The sequence below is a fragment of the Pristiophorus japonicus genome, chromosome 13 (genome assembly GCF_044704955.1).
Source record: "Pristiophorus japonicus isolate sPriJap1 chromosome 13, sPriJap1.hap1, whole genome shotgun sequence".
Taxonomy (NCBI): Eukaryota; Metazoa; Chordata; class Chondrichthyes; family Pristiophoridae; genus Pristiophorus; species Pristiophorus japonicus.
In genome coordinates, this window is record NC_091989.1 from 89,924,263 (window position 1) to 89,946,169 (window position 21,907).

Consider the following 21,907-nt stretch of genomic DNA (forward strand, 5'->3'; position numbering starts at 1 on the left):
GCAAGGAACTGGCATGGGCTCGACAGGTCGAATGGCCGCCTCCTGTGCTGTAACCATGCCATGAATCTGTCTCCCTCTGCCCCCTCCGCTCCCTAGTGTCTCGCTTCTACGGAAGAATCTTCAAATGAATCTCCTCGTCTTCCATTTATTGACTGGTTTTAAATAGGAAAATGTGTTCAGTTGGTCAGGGTGCCCTAGTACTGGTACGGCTGCTACTGGTAGACCCTATGCAAAGAGATAAACGTGCTTGTGAACTCCTGATGCGAATGGGGATGGGTCAGCAATTAACAAGATTCAGTATTGGCTGGGTCTGCAGTGGAAAGTTGACGGTGTGCTTAAATTTTAATCTGATTGTGGTCTTCCAAATATACTTTTTTGGTGTTGAGCCTGGATTTAAATTTGATTTTGGTGTTGAAGGTGTTCTGTTTTCTGACAGGTCCAAACTTCTGTTTAAAAGGTTCTTAAAGATGCCAAACATTTGTTTTTGAACATCAGTGAAAGTTTTAATTGTGCCAGCAGCACAGGACAATATTTGGCAGTTCATTCCATATAATTTTACTCTGATGCAAGTTGACTCATTTCTATTTAAATTTGTGCTGTTCATGCACAGGAAGAACAAGTTAATTTGCTCACTGAGCATTTATGTTGGCAGAATCATCAGGCGAGGAGTGGAGAAAATTGAAGGAATTTTAAAAAAAAAATTGTGTGATGCAGCAGCGTGAGAACTTCAAAAAAGTCACTAGTCACATCTGGAAAAAAGCAAACATTTGTTTTCAATGCTAACCAATGATTTTGCATTTTATTTTTGTTGAACTAATTAAAAAAATGAATATATCTTTTTAGAAAATCAGTTGTGAAATCTGGTTTATTTCACTTCATGCAGTTGATTTGGAAATCTGGTAGCTGATTCTTTAAAAAAAAAAATGCATCAATGGGACCGTCTCAATTTTAGACTTTTTTAAAGCAACAAACAGCGTTGAACTTTCTGCCCTCCACACAGGTAATTTTAATTGCACACTCAGCAGTGCTGCTCAAAGTTCAGATATTTCCTCAGAGGTGAGCCACTTTTGTGTGCCTCCATTTGGCTGCAGGTTATGTATGGTGACATGCTCTTAAATGCTTGTTTAAAGTGCAAGTATTGGTAAGCTTGGTACTAAATTCTAATGCCAATTTTTTGTATTGAAAAGCCAAGGCCCACAGTGTAGGACACCAAGGTTGAAAAGGGTACTCGAAGATGTTTAAGTCAGGAAACAATGTGTAGGTCTAAATTCAGGATTGATTTTTATTGAGACTTCAGGGAGAGATGTTCGAAAGCATCAGACAAACCACCCTAGGCTACTGGAGTGCATACAGAAGTGTGATGCCATAACCCTAGCCTTCCTGTAATATTTAGTGCTGTTTGTATGGAAGAAGTGGGGAGGGAGAAAGGGTGTTCAGAGTTTGAAAAATAATATTTATTGGGAAGGAGGTGAAAATTCAGCATTGAAACTGTAATGCTTTGAGAGAGCAGTTCTCAGTGCCTTAAGTAACAAATGCAGCGCACAGAATGTGCATGTCATGTCTGAAAGCACAGGCATCTAAACCTTATAATTGGTTCATGCATTGTAAAAGCTTTGTTGGAAAACTTAGTGAAGTGAGCTTGGTTTAGCAGGGATATCACTGAAATACTAAACTGGTCTGGTTTTTATTTCCCAGCTCTCCTTTATTCAACACTCATTAATGAACCCAGATATCTTCTGTTTTGCTGACTACCCATGTCATACTGTGGTGACAGACATCCTGAAAGCCCCTCCAGAGGATGACAACCGGGAAATTGCTACGTGGTAGGTACCTCCTGCAAGTTGTGCTCCCACAAAAGCGTTGCTGCATAGGACTACAGAAGTTTAGTACTTGTTACTGGAGATCATTTGAAAAGGACATATGTGTCCTAAAGGGTGGGGCATCTACAAAATTGTACCCTGCAACAATTTTGGAACAGGCATGTGATGTTGCATCAAATTTGATTGCTTGGCTTTAGTTAGTGTTTGAAATTTGCTGGCACTGCAGTAAACTTTGGGGAAGTAGAATTGGTTGAGTTTAAATTGCAATATTCTGCTTTGCTGTTTGATTTACTCATCTTTAGTTTAATTGAGGAAGATATTGGCTCTGTGCTTACCTTCCAAACTGCCCATGTTGGCATTGATCAAAATTGAGTTGTTTTCTTCAAAAATTCTTTGATTCCTCGGCACTGAATATAAAAACAAGGAAGCGATACTACATTTGTAGGAGACGTTGCTGAGGCCATTTGAAGTGTTGCATGCAGTTCTGGACACCTGGTTATTTGAAGGATGTTGGAGCCATGGAAAAAATGGGTACTGGGGAAATTTGCCAGAATGAGAGGTTTTGGTTACAAAGAGGTTTAAAAATTGGGGCTTTGCCATAAGTGGCTATTGAGGCAGAATATATCGAGGTGATTTGACAATTAATTGACAAGGAAGAATATAGATGTGTTGGAAATGGGATTAAAATAGATAGCTTCAGTTGAAGAGCAGATATCGACCCAGGAGCCATGAGCTGTGTATGGCTTCCTCCTGAACTGTAATTTCTATGATTTTATGATGCTGACGAGTACAATTGGGGCCATGAGACTGCCTGAGGGCATTTATTTATTATTCAGTGACAGTAGTTTTGTTGCCCATTTGTAACTGAAGATGGTATTTCAAGCTGATTCTGGAGTACAGTGTGTTCCCATAGGGTTTCTAGGGTATTCCACAGTTGGTATACCCTGGGAGAATGATGTGTTTCTTGAAGCTTTTGCTTTTAAGCTGCATTTGCTCTGAGTTCTTCAGTGGGAGCAGAATAACATTATTTATTCAAAAATAGGAGAAACAAAAAGCTATTGAGCCCCGGACTTAAGATTTTAAAGTTGCTGTTGCTGGTGTTTGCTTTTTCATAAAATTTCTGTGGAAATGTAATTGTGGAAGAATATTTTCTGCCCCCATTTTAACTAAGCAGGGGCCTGAAATCCTTACCTGTTTGAAAAAATATTGTAAACCACCCAGGATCATGAAGCTTCACTGATCTTTTATGCCAGACACGAGACTCCCAAAGCAAGCGCTCTACTCTGAGCTCCTTCACAGCAAACGAGCCAAAAGTGGGCAGAGGAAACGTTACAAGGACACCCTCCAGGCCTCCCTGAAGAAGTGCAATATCCCCACTGACACCTGGGAGTCCTTGGCCAAAGACCGCACTAAGTGGAGGAAGTGCATCCAGGAGGGCGCTGAGCACCTCGAGTCTCATCGCCGAGAGCATGCAGGAACCAAGCGCAGGCAGCGGGAAAGAATGTGAGGCAAACCAGTCCCACCCTCCCATACCCTCAATGACTGTCTGTCCCACCTGTGACGGGGACTGTGGTTCTAGTATTGGACTGTACAGCCACCTAAGGACTCATTCTAAGAGTGGAAGCAAGTCTTCCTCGATTCCAAGGGACTGCCTATGAAAATGATGATACATTACTGAAGTGACAGGAGTTGCATTTTACTTTGCAAATGATGTAAAAGCTCCAGATGCATGCAATGCAGCTGCTTGAGGGGGGTGGTGGAGGGGAAAGAACAATCTTGAATCTCTATCTCCTCAATTCTTGTGCAGAGCATCTGGTGCCTGAAAAGGATTTGGTATTGGGAGTGTTCTGTGCCTGAGACACCAATGTGCACGTTCATATTGCCTGCTGCTAACGATATTTTATCCCCTTGATGCAGGAAAAGCCTGGACCTCATTGAGACCTTACTGCGTCTTTCAGAGCTGGGACAGTATGAGCAGGTCAAACAGCTCTTCAACTTCCCCATCAAGCACTGCCCGGACATGCTGGTACTGGCCTTACTGCAGATCAACCCCACCTGGCACACACTGCGCCATGAGCTCATTTCCACACTGATGCCAATTTTCCTGGGCAATCATCCAAATTCTGCCATTATCTTGCACTATGCATGGCACGGACAGGTAAGCTCAAATTGGGATTTTTGTGGAAAAGGTGATTGCTTTTAAAAAAATGGAGTCATTGTAAATCGTGAGGAAATGCTAATCTTTTATTGCATGCTAACTTGTTAAATTCATTGATTGCAATGGTTGCAAAGCATCCCTTTTGACCGCTTGAATTAAATGTACACATTTTTTATGTAGTGTAGATAACCAAATGTTGCAAATACATAACAGATTTAGACAGTTCATACCATTCTGCAGTGTTGATGAGAAATGAGGTCTGTTGTTCAGGGGACTCTCAAATTGAACCTCATTGCTGCAGTGAAATTGGAACTTAATATCCTTGTTGCTAACAGTAAAAATTGTAACTTTTATTTTTCACTTGGAGGCATGCATACATATCCCATGAGGTTTCTTTCACATTTTACAGGGTCAATCTCCCTCAATTCGACAGCTGATCATGCGCGCAATGGCAGAGTGGTACATGCGCGGTGAGCAGTATGACCAGGCCAAGCTCTCCCGCATTCTAGATGTAGCTCAAGACTTGAAGGTAAGAACTGTGTCCAAACAAGGGCCCACTGCCCATTTCCACCCCTTAAGCCGAGACAATTCGGGTCTTGTTGTGCTTTTGTTTCTGGCTCACTGGCTTGTTCGGTTTGAATTTTGTGGGGTAGGAGGTTTGTGAAGGGCTGTTCTTCGTGTCATAGGTGGATAAATCCTGAATCGGAGCACCAAGATCTGTATGCAAATAAATAGGTGAGATTATATGCAAATTAATGGGAACCTTGATTTGAAATTTGTGTGATTCCCAAGACTTGAAGGTAGAGAGTGGAGAGCGCCAGTTCAAACTCACGGGATAGGAGGTGCCAGTTCAAACTGCTTTATAATTTATCATTTAATAATTTCCTTGTAACTTAATTCCCTATGTCCATACGCGGCGACATATTTTGGCTGTCACTCCGCACCCGAGTTCCATCACTTCTATCTCTTCCTTTTTCCCGTTTCTTCATTTCCCTCCCCACTTCATGCTGCTTTTACTTTCTCTGCCGTCATGTACTCGACCCTCATTAACCCCTATTCTCCACTAATTATCATTTCTACTCCTGCTGCTGCTGCTCAAGACCCCTCCTAAATAATACCACCGTTTCCCTAGGTGCCTTTCTTGGCATACTTCGAAAGGCCCATCAAGGCACTTGCCGCTACCTCCTAGCTAGCAGCAACCCAAATTGCCCTACCTTGCTCTCTCTCTCCCCGCCCTCCCCACTCTATAAGTGCCTGCTGCGAGCTAATCTTATCGAATTTCTCCCTGTCCCTCCCTGCTCTGCCCCTCTGGACTCCGCCAGTAAATTGGGTATCATTGCCTCCCTCCGCATTTCCCTTCAAAATGTACGTTCACTTGTAAGTGAGGGCCTTGTCATCCATGATCTTATTATGGACGCTCAAACTGACATCATGGCATTGACAGACGTTGTTGAATATGACACCTTTCCCCTGAATGAAGCTTCCCAACCTTGCTATACTTTCTAGCATATTCGATGCCCAAACCGCTGCCCTGCTATCTAAGTCACATGGACTGACTCCCTACTCCCCCGGAAACTTCTCATCCTTCGAGCATCTCAGCTTGTTCCACCCCTCACGTCTCTTTTAAAGTCCTTATTCTGTATTGCTCAGCCAAATACCGAACCAATTTTCTCCTCATCTGTGCTTTCCTCCCTCTATCTCTGCACTGAGCAACTTCTCATCCTCGGTGATTTCAACCTCCTTTCTGTTTCTCCCCTGAGTTCACTGCACTCCTTTCCTCCCTTAATCTCTCCCTTCATGTCGTCAACACCACCCATATACACGGCCACCCCCTCGATCTTATCATCTTACCTTGCCTCGCTATCCCCTCTAACAGTCACCCCATAAGGCAGTCTCTGACCATTTTCTTATCACTCTCCAGCCACATTCCCCATCCCCCTCCTAAAATCACTTTTCGTATCCGCCCCTGGATAAAATTCTCCCTTAAGCTCCTTACCACTGCATTTTGTAATTACCAACTACCTAGCCGTTGGCCTACTATTCGCCATGACATTTTGGTGTCGATTCTTTTTTGATAAAACAACGCCTTAGGATGTTTTATTACGTTAAAGACACTATATAAATATAAGTTGTTGTAGGCTCCTAAATAACCAAATGCTTGAATGCTCGTGTGGTGTAATATGCACAGAAAATTCCACATTTAAGCCAATATGTTTTAATGTCAATACATTCGAGTGAGAATCTTTCTTCATATTATTTTGCTACCTGTAACTACTATTACAGCTCACATGCTCTGTCCAGTGTAACCCAACTATAGCAGGCACCTGGATAATGAAGGTAACCGCAGCTGAGCTCGATCTTAACCATCTGATGCCCTACACATGTACTTCCAGCAGGGGCTTCTACCAGCAGCTCTACAGTCACCCTGGCTGAGATCAGCCAACTCTGCGCAGACTGGCGATTGAACAAGGGGCATTTTTGGTCTGCATGACTCAGTTGCTCACTGGATACATTTGCTGATTGCTTGGAGGGGAGGGGAGGGTAGAACGTCCGAAATCTGGAATTCTAAAAAACTGAATTGTCCAAAAACCAGGCATTGTGCAGATTGCCCAAGTCATTGTCCGGAATCCAGAAATATTTGCCGAAAATTGGACCTCTAAGCTGTACATATCTTTTTCCAAAAAAATACACAAACTGGCGTGGCCTGGCCTGGAGGTTGCTGGATTCGGGATGTCGGATTGTCTCCGAAATCCGGCCCAAGGGTTTCCAGATTCAGGGCGTCGGGTTGTCTCTGAAAACCAAAAATACCAAAAAATAGTCCATGAGGTATCCGGATTCGGGACATCTGATTTTCTGCTCCGAAATTCACGAAAGTTGGCCCAAGGATTTCCGGATTCGGGACGTCTGATTGTCTTCGAAATCCGGCCCAAGGGTTTCCAGATTCAGGGCGTCGGGTTGTCTCTGAAAACTGAAAATACCAAAAAATAGTCCATGAGGTATCTGGATTCGGGACATCTGATTTTCTGCTCCGAAATTCACGAAAGTTGGCCCAAGGATTTCCGGATTGGAGACATTGGATTTCTCCTCCGAAATCTGGAAAAAACCAAAATGGCCTCAGCCCCGAGGTTTCTGGTTTCGGAACATTATATCTGTATTACATTTTGCTAAGAATCCTAGTTGCAGCACTGCTGGACAACTTGATGACTATCGAATGAATTTGAATTCTTGAGTGCAACACATAGTGGCTAGCACTTCAAAGCTGTAACAATATTGGCAATGATTTGTATACACAGAAATCAGTAATTTGCAGCAGTAATTTTTGAGCTATTATCTTCCAAACTCAAGATTGAGATTAGACAATGCCAGTGAATGCAGTCTTGCAACTGGAGTTTCTCAACACTAGATTACTCCCTTTTTAAAAAAAAAACGCATTATTTTTTGCTGTTAGATGGGTAATTAATAATCAAAGCCCTTTTGAGGGACATATTGGAGGGGAATCCTGCAATTAGCTCTGCCTGTCGGCTCTGCTCACCTTGTATATAATTGGGACTGGTAAGAAGACTTCTGTATGGTGCCCACTAAGTTTGAAGGCCTTTCATGTGTATGTGTGCATCATATGATGCTCATTCAGTGAACAAGAATGACCATGCTTGAGGTAGGTAATTTTGATTTTAATGGGGGCTTTGGCTTGGGTGCAGTTGTAATCGAGCCAGTGCAGTTTCAGCATAATGTTGCATCTGTTGTGAAGCAGTTGGAGATCCTATCGGAGGGATCAACCTATTGGAGTTTCTTGCAATGAACCATTGGATGAATGTGCAAAGGATTACAAGACTCTACATTTATAAATTTATTTGAAATTTGTTTTTATTTTCTCCCCTTTACTACCATGCCCAAATTGTAATTTTTGTGTATTGGCAGCAGGGGTAGAGGGTGATCAGAAGAAGAATTATGGTTGATATCTTTGTCCCTTCCTACCCCTATTCCAGTTTTGCTGAGGGCATTGTAACAGCAGGCTGAGATTTACTAACTTGTCACTGACCGAGAATTGAACCTGGAGCCTTCCTGGTCTGTTTGGATTAGCTACCTGCTAATGCATCAGGGAGCCTTTTCAAGACTTTTATAGTGAAGAAATATGTGTATGGTAGTTTATGATGTGCTTTGAACAAAACCGGAATGTAACTCTTAAGTAGTCACTACCGTTTTACACTACCATGTTAGAATATATCATTTTACGGCTGGAGTAATTTACAAAACTCCAGAATCTGGAGCCCAAGTTATAAAGTGATTGTATGATTGCCTTTGTTTCCCCTTACAGGCCTTGTCTATGCTGCTAAATGGTACTCCATTTGCCTTTGTTATTGACCTTGCTGCACTTGCATCTCGCCGAGAATACCTCAAACTTGATAAGTGGTTGACTGATAAAATCCGTGAGCATGGGGTAAGCTGTCAGTGCTAAGCTTTATAATTTTAAATGCTGTAATGCACATTTCAATGTGATGGGGTATGCTGTAAATTGGGAAATGTTTGCTATCATTAAATTGTACTTCATTTGCACTTGGAATTTACTGCATATTGAAAGTGCCTCAACAAAAACTTTTTTTTGAACTTGCTGATAAACTTGGGCCGTATAAAATGTTCTGTAGTCCTAATTTCCTGATGTACAGTAACAAACACTGGTGGACAAGTTGTCTCGCAGCCTGATATTTTACATCGAAATCATGCTCCATTCCAGAAACAACATTACAATTAGGATATAGGTCTGCTTTTGTAGAGTGCCGAGGACTTTGCATCTAACGCACAGGTTCTTATTGGGTATGCAGTGTGAAGATGAGTAGGATATAAATTGCAAGCTGTGACCCACTGATGGGCTGTCCTGCTAACAAGCGGAATTATGTGGTCAGCACCGTGAGGGAAGGGAAGTTGTATTTACAGACCATTATTAAGTACTTGGTTAGCACTGTTTATTTACCTTTTTATGCTTTTAATTGAACACACGGCATTTGAAATTTAATATAGGTTGAATGTTTCCTGTATTCTTTCGCAGCTTGGTTCTAGTGTGGCTAGAGGCAGTGTGAGTACTAATTAGGTAGTTTGTTTTAGAATATTTTTGTACTGTGACTCAACAAAAAATAGTTCCAGCAAAGTGAATGGGATGTCATCTCTGGAAAAGAAAAATATCCAGAATTACACATGGTACAAGCATTCATCTGAATCAGCATTATGCTGTACTTGTTTTGTTTGCGTTAACAGGGATGCATCCAATATTTGAACAGTATTTACAGACTTTTAATAGATTCTGTTCCATGGGTAATTCTGAAATTCTTATGTTGGCAGAAATTATTATTCCAGATTTTTTTCCAACACTGCTCTTAATCCAGTTACCAGTTTGAGCCAAGAGCTCTATATTGAGTTCTTTAACCTGCCACTTTCCATTTCTCGCCTAGTTGCAATGGCATACGAAAGGTGTCACTCTGAGCTCTTGTATGTAGTTGATAGCTGGATTAAAAACAGCATTGGCAAGGCATTGAGGGAAGTATTTCTGCTTATCCACTTTGATCAGATGGCACATAGGCAACCCACACCAATATATGGCTGTAACCAGTTGTCAGAATTACCGATGGTAGCACATGCATTAAAACTCTGGGGCAGAGTGATCATAATACAATAGAATTTCACATTACGTTTGAGTGACTTGCCTAAGTCTGAAACTAGAGTCTTAAACTTAAATAAAGCCAATTACATAGGTATGAAGGACGAATTGGCTAAGGTAGATTGGGAAAATGGATTAAAAGGTATGGCAGTAGATAAGCAGTGGCTGGCATTTAAAGAAATATTTCATAATTCTCCACAAAAATACATTCCATTGAGAAATAAAAACTCCACGGGAAAAGTGATCCACCCGTGGCTGACTAAAAAAGTTAAGGGTAGCATTAGATTGAAAGAAGCAGCTTATAGGGCCCAAGTTTCCACACGCGCCTAGAACGGCGCAGTGCCGACCTGGACGCCCGTTTTTCGCGCCACAAAGTGCGCCTAAAAAATCCTCTGTATTCTCCACCTACTTGTAGGTCCTCTGGCCCTCGGCGCAGCCAGCACGAGCTGTGGGGGGGCGGAGCCAGGTCCCTGCGCTGAAAACAGTGCCGTGACCTCTGCACATGCGCGCTACAGTGGGCACGCAAGTGCAGTAGCTCCAGGCACCGAACTGTGTGGGAGGGGCCCGAAGCACGCAGCCCCTAGCCCTGGCCCAATGGCCTCACTGGGGCTGCGTGAATAAGGCTCCTCCCACGGCCAGCTCCTGCTCCCCCCTGACCAGACCCGACACTCGCTCCCCCCCCCCCCCCCGCTGCCTCCGGACCAGACCCGACACCCGCTCTCTTCCCCCCCCCCCCGCCTCCGGACCAGACCAGACCCGACACCCGCTCCCTGCCTCCGGACCAGACCCGACACCCCCCCCCCCCCCCCTCCCCTGCCTCTGGACCGGACCCGCCCCCCCCCCCCCCCCGGACTCGGCCCGCGCTCCTGTTCCCGCTCCCTGACTGGACCCGACTCCCGCTCCCGGACTGGATCCGACTTGACCTCCTCCCTCCCTCCCTCCCTCTCTCCCTCTCCCTCTCTCCCTCTCCCTCTCTCCCTCTCTCTCTCTCTCTCTCTCTCTCTCTCTCTCTCTCTCTCTCTCTCTCTCTCTCTCTCTCTCTCTCTTCTCCATCCATCCATCCATCCCTCCATCCCTCCCTCTCTCCTCCCCCCTCTCCCTCTCTCTCTCTCTCTCCGCCCCCCTCTCTCTCCCCACCGAACCTCCCCGACCCGACCCAACGCCACCTACCTGTAAATCTGGTGCTGGGGATGGGCCCTGCCCGAAAGTCTCTGGCTGGCCCGTTCAGCCTTCGGTCCTGAAAGGCCTGCCTGAAGCACTTTCACACAGGTAGGAAGATGGTTTATTTAATCTTTTCTTTGCTTATAAATGTTTATTCAGGTTGGATTTATTTGTATAATTGTAGAAGTATAAATAAGGATTTGTTATAGAATTTAATGACTTCCCTTTCCCCCCCCCCCCAACCTCGTTCTGGACGCCTAATTTGTAACCTGCGCCTGATTTTTTTAATGTGTAGAACAGGTTTTTTCAGTTCTACAAAAATCTTCACTTGCTCCATTCTACTTTAGTTTGGAGTACATTTTCACTGTGGAAACTTTCAAATCAGGCGTCAGTGGCCGGACGCGCCCCCTTTTGAAGAAAAAATTCTGTTCCAAAGTAGAACTGTTCTACCTGACTAGAACTGCAGAAAAAAAAATGTGGAGAATTGCGATTTCTAAGATAGTCCGTTCTCCACCAGTTGCTCCTAAAAATCAGGCGCAAATCATGTGGGCCCATAATGTTGAAGAGAATAGTAGTAAGCCTGAGGATTGGCAGAGTTTCAGAAACCAGCAAAGGATGGCCAAAAAATTGATAAAAAGGGAAAAAATAGAATGAGAGAAAACTAGTAAGAAATATAAAAACAGACTAAGAGCTTCTACAAGAATGTGAAAAGGAAGAGAGTAGAAAAAGTAAACATTGGTCCCTTAGAGGCTGAGACAGGAGAAATTATTATGGGGAATAAGAAAGTGGCAGAAACGTTAAACAAATATTTTGTACGTGTCTTCATAGTAGAAGACACAAAAAGCATACCTAAAATGGTGGGGAACCAAGAGTCTAATGAGGGTGAGGTACTCAACATAATTAATATAAGTAGAGAAAAAGTATTAGCGAAACTAATGGAATTAAAAGCTGTCAAATCCCCTGGACCTGACGGCCTACATGCTAGGGTTCTAAAAGAGGTGACTGCAGAGATAGTGGATGCATTGGTTGTGATCTTTCAAAATTCCCTAGATTCTAGAATGATCCCAGTGGATTGGAAAGTAGCAAATGCAACAGTGCTATTCAAGAAAGGAGTGAGAGAGGGAACTACAGGCCAGTTAGCCTGACATCAGTAGTCAGGGAAAATACCGGAATCCATTATTGAGGAAGTGGTATCAGGGCACTTGGAAAATCATAACATGATTAGGAAGAGTCACCATGGTTTTGTGAAAAGGAAATCATGTTTGACAAATTTGTTTTTTGCGGATGTAACTAGCAGGGTAGATGAAGGGAAACCAGTGGATGTAGTATATTTGGATTTCCAAAAGGCATTCGATAAGGTGCCACGTAAAAGGTTATTACATAAGATAAGGGCTCATGGGATTTAAAGTATTACCATGGATAGAGGATTGGTTAACGGACAGAAATCGAAGAGTAGGGATGAACGGATCTTTCAGGTTGGCAGGCTGTAACTAGTGGGGTGCCGCAAGGATCAGTGCTGGGGCCTCAGCTATTTGCAATCTATATTAATGACCTAGATGAAGTGTAATGTATCCAGGTTTGCTGATGATACAAAGCTAGGTGGGACGGTAAGCTGTGAGGAGAACATGTAGTGTCTTTAAAGGGATTATAGATAGACTGTGAGTGGGCAGTAAGGTGGCAGATGGAGTACAATATAGGGAAATGTGAGGTTATTCACTTTAAAAGAAAGACTTGGATTTATATAGTGCCTTTCATGACCACCGGACACTTCAAAGCACTTTATAGCCAACAAAGTACTTTTTGGCATGTAGTCACTGTTAGAATGTAGGAAATGCGGCAGCCAATTTGCACACGGCAAGCTCCCACAAGCAGCTGTTTTAGTGACGTCTGAGGGATAAATATTGGTCAGCACACTGGGAATATCTTGTTCGAAATAGTGCCCTGGAATCTTTTATGTCCACCTGAGAGCAAACGGGACCTCGGTTTAACATCTTAACCAAAAGACGGCACCTCCGACAGTGCCTCAGCACTGCACTGGAGTGTCAACCTATTTATGTACTCAAGTCTCTGGTATGGCACTTGAACCCGCAACCTTCTGACTCAGGCGAGTGTGTAAAGCGCCGAATGAAGTAGGAAGAATAGAAAAACACACTTTTTTAAAATGGTGTGAAACTTTTAAATGTTGAAGTTCAGAGATTTGGGCATCATCGTGCAAGAAGCACAGAAAGTGAGCATGCAGGTACAGCAAGCAATAAGGAAGGCAAATGGCATGTTGGCCTTTATTGCAAAGGGGTTAGAGTAGAAGAGTAAAGAAGTCTTGCTACAATTGTACAGGGCCTTGGTGAGACCACACCTGGAGTACTGTGCACAGTTTTGGTCTCCTTATCTAAGGAAGGATACTTGCCTTGGAGGCAGTGCAATAAAGCTTCACTAGATTGATTCCTGGGATGAGAGGATTGTCTAATGATGAGAGATTGTGTAGAATAGACCTTTACTCTCTGGAGTTTAGAAGAAGAGAGATGATCTCATTGAAACATACAAGATTCTGAAGGGGATTGACGGGGATGCTGAGAGGTTGTTTCCCTTGGCTAAAGTGTCTAAAACTAGAGGGCACAGTCTCCAGATAAGGGGTAGGCCATTTAAGAAAGAGATGAGGAATTTCTTCACTCGGACAGTTGTGAATGTTTGGAATTCTTTGCCCCAGAGGGCTGTGGATGCTGAGTCTCTGAATATATTCAAGGCTGAGCTAGATAGATTTTTGGAGTCTAGGGGAGTTGAGGGATATGGCGATCGGGCAGGAAAGTGGAGCTGAGGATGATCAGCCATGATATTAAATGGTGGAGCAGACTTGAAAGGCCTTATGGCCTACTCCTGCTCCTATTATGTTCTTGGGTTCTTAACTATTAACTGCACTTCATCGTAATTTAGTATATTTGAAACTGTTCGGAACGTTTCAGAATCGTGATAGGGCGCTATATAAATGCTCGGAAAGTGTGGGGGGAGGGCGGGGAGGAATCCAAAATTAAGATATTAATAACTGCCTTGAGCCTGGTTCTGTGAAGTCATTTTTACTGGCTGAAGTAAAATGATTATTAAAAAGTGAGGCTTCCATTGTTTTTTTTCTCCCTAACCCGATTATGCCTCTTGGAATAGGACGATAACCTCCAACTGTGTTTATTTTGACAGGAACCATTTATCCAGGCATGTGTGACGTTCCTAAAGAGACGGTGTCCTTCCATTATGGGTGGACTGGCCCCTGAAAAGGATCAGCCCAAGAGTGCTCAGCTGCCTCCAGAAACACTGGCTACCATGTTGGCTTGCCTACAGGCCTGTGCAGGGTAAAAATGGCACTTTGTAAATATTTTTTTTTAAATTGTTTGCACTTTGTGAGTAGCTGATGACTAGCTTGTGAATTATTCATGCACCAGTGATAAGTTATGATTGAAAGGAAATTCATACCCAGGATGGTTGGCCGCCTTTCTAGCAAACCTCTGAGCAGGACTGTAGCTTATGTTTTGTTGAGCAGTGCTGCCCTCTAGGAGCTTTTTTGGCAACAAGGGAGGAGAATGCTGTAACACAAGGATGCACCTTTATAGTTTGACGCCATTAAGTTGTGATTGTGAACTCGCTGTTTGTACTTTCATTTCTGAATTCTTTGTTTTACAGTAGCTGTAATAGAACAGTAGATAATAAGCCTGAGTAACGCAGCAAAATAAAACAATGGTGGCCTTTCCAATACACTTCATATTAAGTCTTCCATTCTTGTGTTGTGTATTGGGTTTAATGCCCTTCAGAAAGACGTTTGCAGAAGGGATGCATCTAACATCCTTAAGGGTCGGAGTCACCAGGCTCTTCCTTCTAAAAGACCCATATAAAAATATGAACTGGAGTTGACTGAGCGCTCAAGCCTGTTCTGGAATTCTGGCTGATCAGTACCTCAACTCCATTGATCCATATCCCTTGATAACCCTTACCCAACAAAAATCTATTGATCACAGTCTTGAAAATTACAATTGACACAGCATCCAGAGCCTTTTGGGGCAGATCATTTCAGATTTCAGCTACCCTTTGTGTGAAAAAGTGCTGTCTGATTTCATTCCTAAATGACCTAGCTCTAATTTTAAGGTTATACCCGCTTTTTCTTGATTCCTCACCAGAACATATGAACATCATCATCATAGGCAGTCCCTCGGAATCGAGGAAGACTTACTTCCACTCTTAGAATGAGTCCTTAGGTGGCTGAACAGTCCAATACGAGAGCCACAGTCCCTGCCACAGGTGGGACACTCAGCCATTGAGGGGAAGGGAGGGTGGGACAGGTTTGCCGCACGTTCTTTCCACTGCCTGCGCTTGTCTTCTGCATGCAGTCGGCGATGAGACTCAAGGCGCTCAGCGCCCTCCCGGACGCACTTCCTCCACTTAGAGCGGTTTTTGGCCAGGGACTCCCAGGTGTCGGTGGGGATGTTTCACTTTATCAGGGAGGCTTTGAGGGTGTCCTTGTAACGTTTCCTCTGTCCACCTTTGGCTTGCCTGCCATGAAGGAGTTCCGAGTAGAGCGCTTGCTTTGGGAGTCTCGTGTCTGTCATGCGGACAATGTGGCCTACCCAGCGGAGCTGATTAAGTGTGGTCAGTGCTTCAATGCTGGGGATGTTGGCCTGGCCGAGGACACTGTTGTTGGTGCGTCTGTCCTCCCAGGGGATTTGTTGGATCTTGCGGAGACATAGTTGGTGGTATTTCTCCAGCGACTTGAGGTGCCTACTGTACATGGTCCATGTCTCTGAGCCATACAGGAGGGCGGGTATTACTACAGCCCTGTAGACCATGAGCTTGGTGGCAGATTTGAGGGCCTGGTCTTCGAACACTCTTTTCCTCAGGTGGCCAAAGGCTGCGCTGGCGCACTGGAGGCGGTGTTGAATCTCCTCATCAATTAGGTAATTGATGGACAGGAAAAGAGCAGCTGGTCCGCCAAGCCTTCCTCACACCATAATGGCTGGACCCATTACAGCTAAATACTACGTCCTTCCCTCACACCCACCTCAGCAGCCATGTCATCTTCTGGAGACTCAAAAAAAAATCTGGCCGATTAAGGGAAAAATAATACTCTAAAATTCCTCTCAGGCCCCCCTCAGGCGATCAAAACCAGTCCAGGTGATCACATGACCAAGTGTTGCCTATAAAGACACTTGCCTTCTATATGATGTGATCTCTGCCCCAGTCAGGAACCATTGAGCTTTCCTACTCTATTCAAGATGACATTTTAATAATGCTATTCAATACTGAGCACCCCATATCTGGAACAGAGGAAATAGTTTCTTTGTATCTGCCTTATCAAATCCCTTTATCATGTTAAACAGCTCAATTAGATCACCCCTCAACTTACTTATTCAAGGGAATGCAAGCCAAATTTATGCAACCTGTCTTCATAATTTAGCACTTTAAGCCCTATTATTGCTCTGGTTAATCTGCGCTTTATCCCTTCCAAGGCCAATATAATGTTCCTCAGTTTCGGAGCCCAAAATCGACGCAGTGCTCTAAATGGGGTCTGATCAAGGCTCTATACAACTGAAGCATCACTTCCAGTCCCCTTGAGATAAAGGCCAACATTCCATTAGCCTTTCTCCTTGCTACTTGTACCTGTACACTAGCTTTTAGTGATTTGTGTGCATGGGCACCTAAATCCCATTGGTCCTCCACAGCTCCTAGTCTCTCACCATTTAAGATTCCGATTTGTCTTTCCTCTGATCCAAAACGTGTGCCATCACAGTTTCCCACATTGAGCTCCAGCCTGCCACTGTTTAGTCCACTAATTTACTCTCTCCGTTTCTCTTTGTAACTTTGTCCCATCCACACAACTTACTGTGCCTCCTAATTTGGTGTCCTCTGCAAACCTGAGTAAACAGCTGTCCATTCCTTCAATCAAGCCATTAATATACAAGGTGAAAAGCTGAGGCCCAGTACAGATCCTTGGTGAATACCAATTGCCTCACCCTTCATCATATCCTTCCAACACTGCCAAACCCCCTAATGCTACCAAGCCCCAAGTCCCCTCTGTATATCTATATAAGGAAATCTTTCATGCGCTCCAACCTCTGACGTAATTGCTTTATGGCTCTTTCCTTGTGCTCCTCACTACAACATGGCTTTTGTGTGGGCTCTAGTGTTGAGTGGCTACTGTATTAATACACCCATAGGAATCGCTATGGTAAAGGCATATATAGGTTGTACCTCTCTAGTCTGGGACACACACATTCGGAAACATCCGTGGTTCGGCATTAGTTGGGCCTGCGGGAGAGGAACGTTTATTTAAACAAAAGTTTCGATTGGCTGCAATGGTTGATCAGTCGGTATGTTCGGCGGGTGCTGAGGGAGCTGTCCACAGGCTGCCGTGGCATAGAGGACCCTGGGCGCTGTCCACCGGTACCAGTAAGTGAGACCTCCTGTGGTTCGGGAAATTCTCTTGTCGGGTCCCGAGGGTGCCGGACTGGAGAGGTACAACTGTACAAGTATATATTTTTTTCTCCTATTGAGTGATTTGGCTCTTATTTCTGAATTGAGTATGAAAATGTATTCAGTAGTTTGAATTGCTAGACTTGCTATTAACATTTTTACTCAACCATATGAAGCTTCCGCCAAATGTCACCTGCCTTTTGGCATTATGATGCTGAACAGGGGTTTTATTTGTGTGGTGAAATGTTTCTAGCAACAAATGCAGCTGTTGCCTTTTGTAGCTGTTCTGGGTTATTCATCAAGTGACTACAAAGTAGCAATGCAGTTTGCTGACAGGAAAGCCCTGTATGCTTTATAAAAAAAACAACTTGCATCACTGTCGATATGTTGAGGGGAGTGATAGCCACACCATTTTCCTGTTTGAGAATGCATTTTCTACGACAGGTTATGATGTTGGAGAATTGGTGATGAGCTTTAAATGCAAGTCGTTCTCTCTTACTGTACACATTTCAGTGAGATTTGGTTTGGAATGTCAAGTCCCGTTCTAGCTGTTTAACAGTAACGTGGGTACATTATTGAATGCAAAATGCATTGTGACATGGTTCACATTTTCACAACGTAAATACAACTCGATGCACAACTCAGATTTATAAGTGCTTTATTGCTAACCAAGAGTAGTAGTGGCTAGATTCACTGTGCACAATTATTGAACCCACACAGTCTTTGAACCAATGATTGCTTTGGACTGCAGTAACACTTGATGTGCCTCAGAGTAGCTTCTAATGGAAGGAAAGAACTAGCTTTAGGTTTGCATATGTTGGTGCCTAAGCTATGCCCCAGTCTGATCCACTAGATTTCAGTTTACATTTTTTTGTAGATATTTTACTCAATCATATCCTGTATAATCTAGTAACTATTGAGTATGTTTGTTTGCCTGATAAGTGAAATTGTAAATGGTAGTCTGGATTTTCGGGGACATTGTGTAACTCTGGGTGCCACTGTTGGGTGATTCCTGAATGCCATTATAACATTGCATTTCCTTTCCCGAATAGGAGTGTGTCACAGGAGCTGTCAGAGACCATTCTCACGATGGTGGCCAACTGTGGCAATGTCATGAACAAAGCCCGCCAGCCCCCTCCTGGAGTAATGCCCAAGGTCCGCGCACCTAGTACCAGCAGTATAGAAACCATGTCACCTGTACAGGTACAAATAGTTAAGTGGAGCAAGATTGGCCTCCTCCTTTTAATGTGCTCTTTACACGAGACTTAATGAAAAGTCATGGTTTTATGTAAGCAAGTAGATTAATAAAAGACAAGGAAAAATAGTTATTTTTAAAAATAAGCTCAAAGTATGCTTATTTGTAACTTAATACCGTGGTATAAGTGTCAGATTCAATGTTTATTTGACTGCAATATGATGGGTATATCGGATGACTTTATTTTGAGATTTCCTGTGCTAAAGTAGGAATTTATATTGTAATTGATGGTGATGTGAAATAGAGATATGCGAGGTAAAGTTTTACTATATATTTTACAGATATTAATAAGGTAATTTAATTTAATCTCGGGGTTCAATGGCACCAATAAATGTAGTGACTTATCTGAAGTTACAGACTTATTACTCATCCATTCATCAGTCCAACTTAATATTCAGATGACACCTTTAACATTGAGAAAATTCCCACGCGCTTTGCATTCTAAACTCTAAATAGGGAAAAATAAACAAGATGCTGCAAATTCTGGGAATACTCAGCAGGTCAGGCAGCATCTGTGGTGAGAGGAAGGAAGGATCATAAGACCTAAAATGTTAGCCCTACCTTCCTCTCTACGGGTGCTGCCTGTGGAGCCTGAGACTTCCCGCTGACACTTTCCAGCAGTTTCTCTCTCTCTACTTTAAAAAGATTGCGTGCCAATCTGTTTCTAGACATCTCATTGGCCTATGATCAGCACATGACTACAAATATATTCGTGCAGCGTTAATTTTTAGGGTTAAACCCGGTAACTTCCACAAGTTGAATTTCATAATTATGGTTAAATCTGGAAATGTCAACATGAACAATCTGTGCTTCTGGTGTGAGGCAATGGGTTTCCCTATTTGATGCAGGGAGCACATCATCTCCTCTCTCTCAATTGACACCATTGTTGTACAGCATACCTTCAGTTTCCTGTGTTGCCCACAAACAGCTAAACTCCATGGGGTAGGAGATCCTGAGCCCTGGTTCCCTCCTGGGCCCCCAGTAACACTCTGACCTGCATGTTTACTAGCTTGGCATGCACGTGCCAGTTAAGCCTGCAATTCTGGATCTAGTGTTAAAGTAACAGGAAACCCCATCGGCCCATTGTAGATGTGCATCCAGCTTCTTTCCTCAAAGTGTGCTTGTGGTAGTAGCTTTCCCCCCCAGTATCAGTTAGGGCCAATGATCCCTCTAAGCTGTGCAGCTCTCTGCCGTACTCCAAAAGGTTAGGGGGAACGTAGATTAGGGCTGTTGCTTCTGATCCAGTGGAACATGGGCAAGATAGACATTCAGCGTAGAGGTGCAGCCCACCCTGGCCCCCATTCTCCTTCATACTCATGGACAGATGAGGTTATTTTTGTTGTAAGGAGTCTACTGGAGCCTCACATCTAGCTCTCAGTCTCTGGGATGTGAGAGGAAAAGTTGAGATTTGCAGAGGGAAAGAGAGGCGCATACAGCAGAGAGGACAAATGGAAGGAGGGACTTGTAGAAAAAGTGAGAAAACAGTTGGAGACAACCACTACTGAGTGAACTTGTACAATTGTCAACCTAGAGAGAGCAAAACAAAAAGAGAAATGAATGCTGCTTGTGGGTTTTCCCAATGAGAAGCTGAGCCACAAAATACCCAGAAAGGCCACAGATTCGACCCCTGGTTTGTATGTTAATCTCTGTTGTGGTGATGTGATAGGAGCCCTGCTGGAAGTGTAGACATTGGCTGAGGACAGTATTGAGGTCAGCTTCCCTCCTTTCCCATTGGCCAAATAGATGACATGCTGACTTGTCAGATGTCACAAATGAACATTTGCAATTTGGACAGTGTTAGAGGGAAACCAGCACCTAATACCCGGCAAGGAGCCAACTGCCTGGAGTGAAATTACTAGCAGTGCTGGAAATAAGTTAACATTTGATGAAAAGAGAGGTTGAAGTTTTGGGTGGGAATCTTAATCAGAAATGACTGCCTACTGTGTACCTGATAACAGTAGTAAAAACAGACACCTCAATCATGTAGCTTGATTCAAATATGCAGAATGTATTAAAGATGCTCTGTTATTGGGGGGCTATCTATCACAGGACTTGGATAGCCTGCCCCCCCCCCCCCCCTCCACTTGTTCTAGCTATATTTCAGATGTAATTGTGGAAGTTCAATGATGCAGCCTTCTCGCAACCAGCGTTTTTTCTCCTGCTTGCTCTACTCTTGATCTGGAGAGAGAGTTCAGTGGAGTTCTAAATTACTACCATTGCCCAGTACCAGCAGTAATCTAAATATAAAGCCAAGACATTTCTGGGCCATGTTGGGAAAGTATAATGGTGGTTTGAGGGGGGGTGGTGGGGGGGGGGGGATTGACTAAAGGATCGTAGAGTAACACTTTGCTATTCTCTACCTGTGGAAAAAATTCACATTGAGTACACACCTTTTCAAAATGACTAATTTTAAGAAGGATTTTGGTAGCTTAAGATAAACCAAGAATTGTTTAAATTTTAATTACTTTCTCTCTCAAGCTGATTTTTCATTCTCTTCCCCCTCCATCCCCTGTCCTTTCTCTTTAGATTGACCCTTTGTCTGGCATGGCTTCGTTGACTATTGGCGGATCAGCTGCATCCCTTGCTCCGAGTATGCAGGGTTTCACTACTAACCTGAGTTCTGCATTCAACACCCCTCAATCACCAGCGAAAGCCTTTACTCCACTCTCAACACCAAGCCAGACAACTCCTTTCAGTGGAATTAGCGGTCTTCCTTCCCAACTCCCAGGTTAGACCATCCCAAAAATGCTAGTGTGACAGTCTACAGCAAGCAACTGTGCTCAAATGTAGTTTCATTTGCAATGTTTACATGAGCAACGATGACTCAGTTATCTCCACACTTATTAAACAACCAAATTTAGTTCATGTTTAAGGCTAATTTATGATATTGCAATAAATGCTGTTGCAGTAGCATTTTAATTTTCAGCACATTGCAATATGATGAATTTAAAAGTTTTAGCTGTCTTTGTTGTATAAATGTTGTATGATTGAGATGCAGGGGAATACCGAGTTCAAAACTTGATAAAGAACTTCCTCATTATTATTCATGAGCTATAAAGTATTTCTCATTGGTTCCTATCATGCACTGACGAACTGTTCAGCTGTTGGTGATTTCCACAGTTTGCTACAGAAATATGGCTGACAAACTAATTTTACAATCTGATGCTAATTTCATTTTCATGTACTGATTTTTAAACATATTAAGAAATACTTTGTGGATCATCATACCTCTGTTCAGATCAACTTGTTTGCTTATCCAGTATTGACTTACCTGCTAAATTCAGTAATTTGTATTTTGCTTGTTTGACCTTTTGATGAGAACGTTTCTTAAATCGAGTGCTTTGTGTGGTTTTCTGTGCTGAGGATCTGTTGCAGCTATTGATGAACTTCCTGGGACCTATCCTAATTTCTGAAGG

The 21,907-nt window shown here is 43.3% G+C and overlaps 1 protein-coding gene across 7 annotated transcripts in view; it reads left to right on the plus strand.

The window, feature by feature from the left end:
* The window catches only part of cnot1 (CCR4-NOT transcription complex, subunit 1), a 229,729-nt gene that overhangs the window by 104,922 nt on the left and 102,900 nt on the right, over window positions 1-21,907 (plus strand). For all 7 annotated transcript variants that reach the window (XM_070897738.1, XM_070897741.1, XM_070897739.1 and 4 more), the window contains 7 exons: window positions 1,696-1,823; window positions 3,738-3,978; window positions 4,388-4,507; window positions 8,294-8,416; window positions 13,976-14,127; window positions 18,289-18,439; window positions 21,018-21,219. In XM_070897738.1, coding sequence (XP_070753839.1) covers window positions 1,696-1,823; window positions 3,738-3,978; window positions 4,388-4,507; window positions 8,294-8,416; window positions 13,976-14,127; window positions 18,289-18,439; window positions 21,018-21,219 — 1,117 coding nt within the window. The remainder of the gene's footprint in view (window positions 1-1,695; window positions 1,824-3,737; window positions 3,979-4,387; window positions 4,508-8,293; window positions 8,417-13,975; window positions 14,128-18,288; window positions 18,440-21,017; window positions 21,220-21,907) is intronic.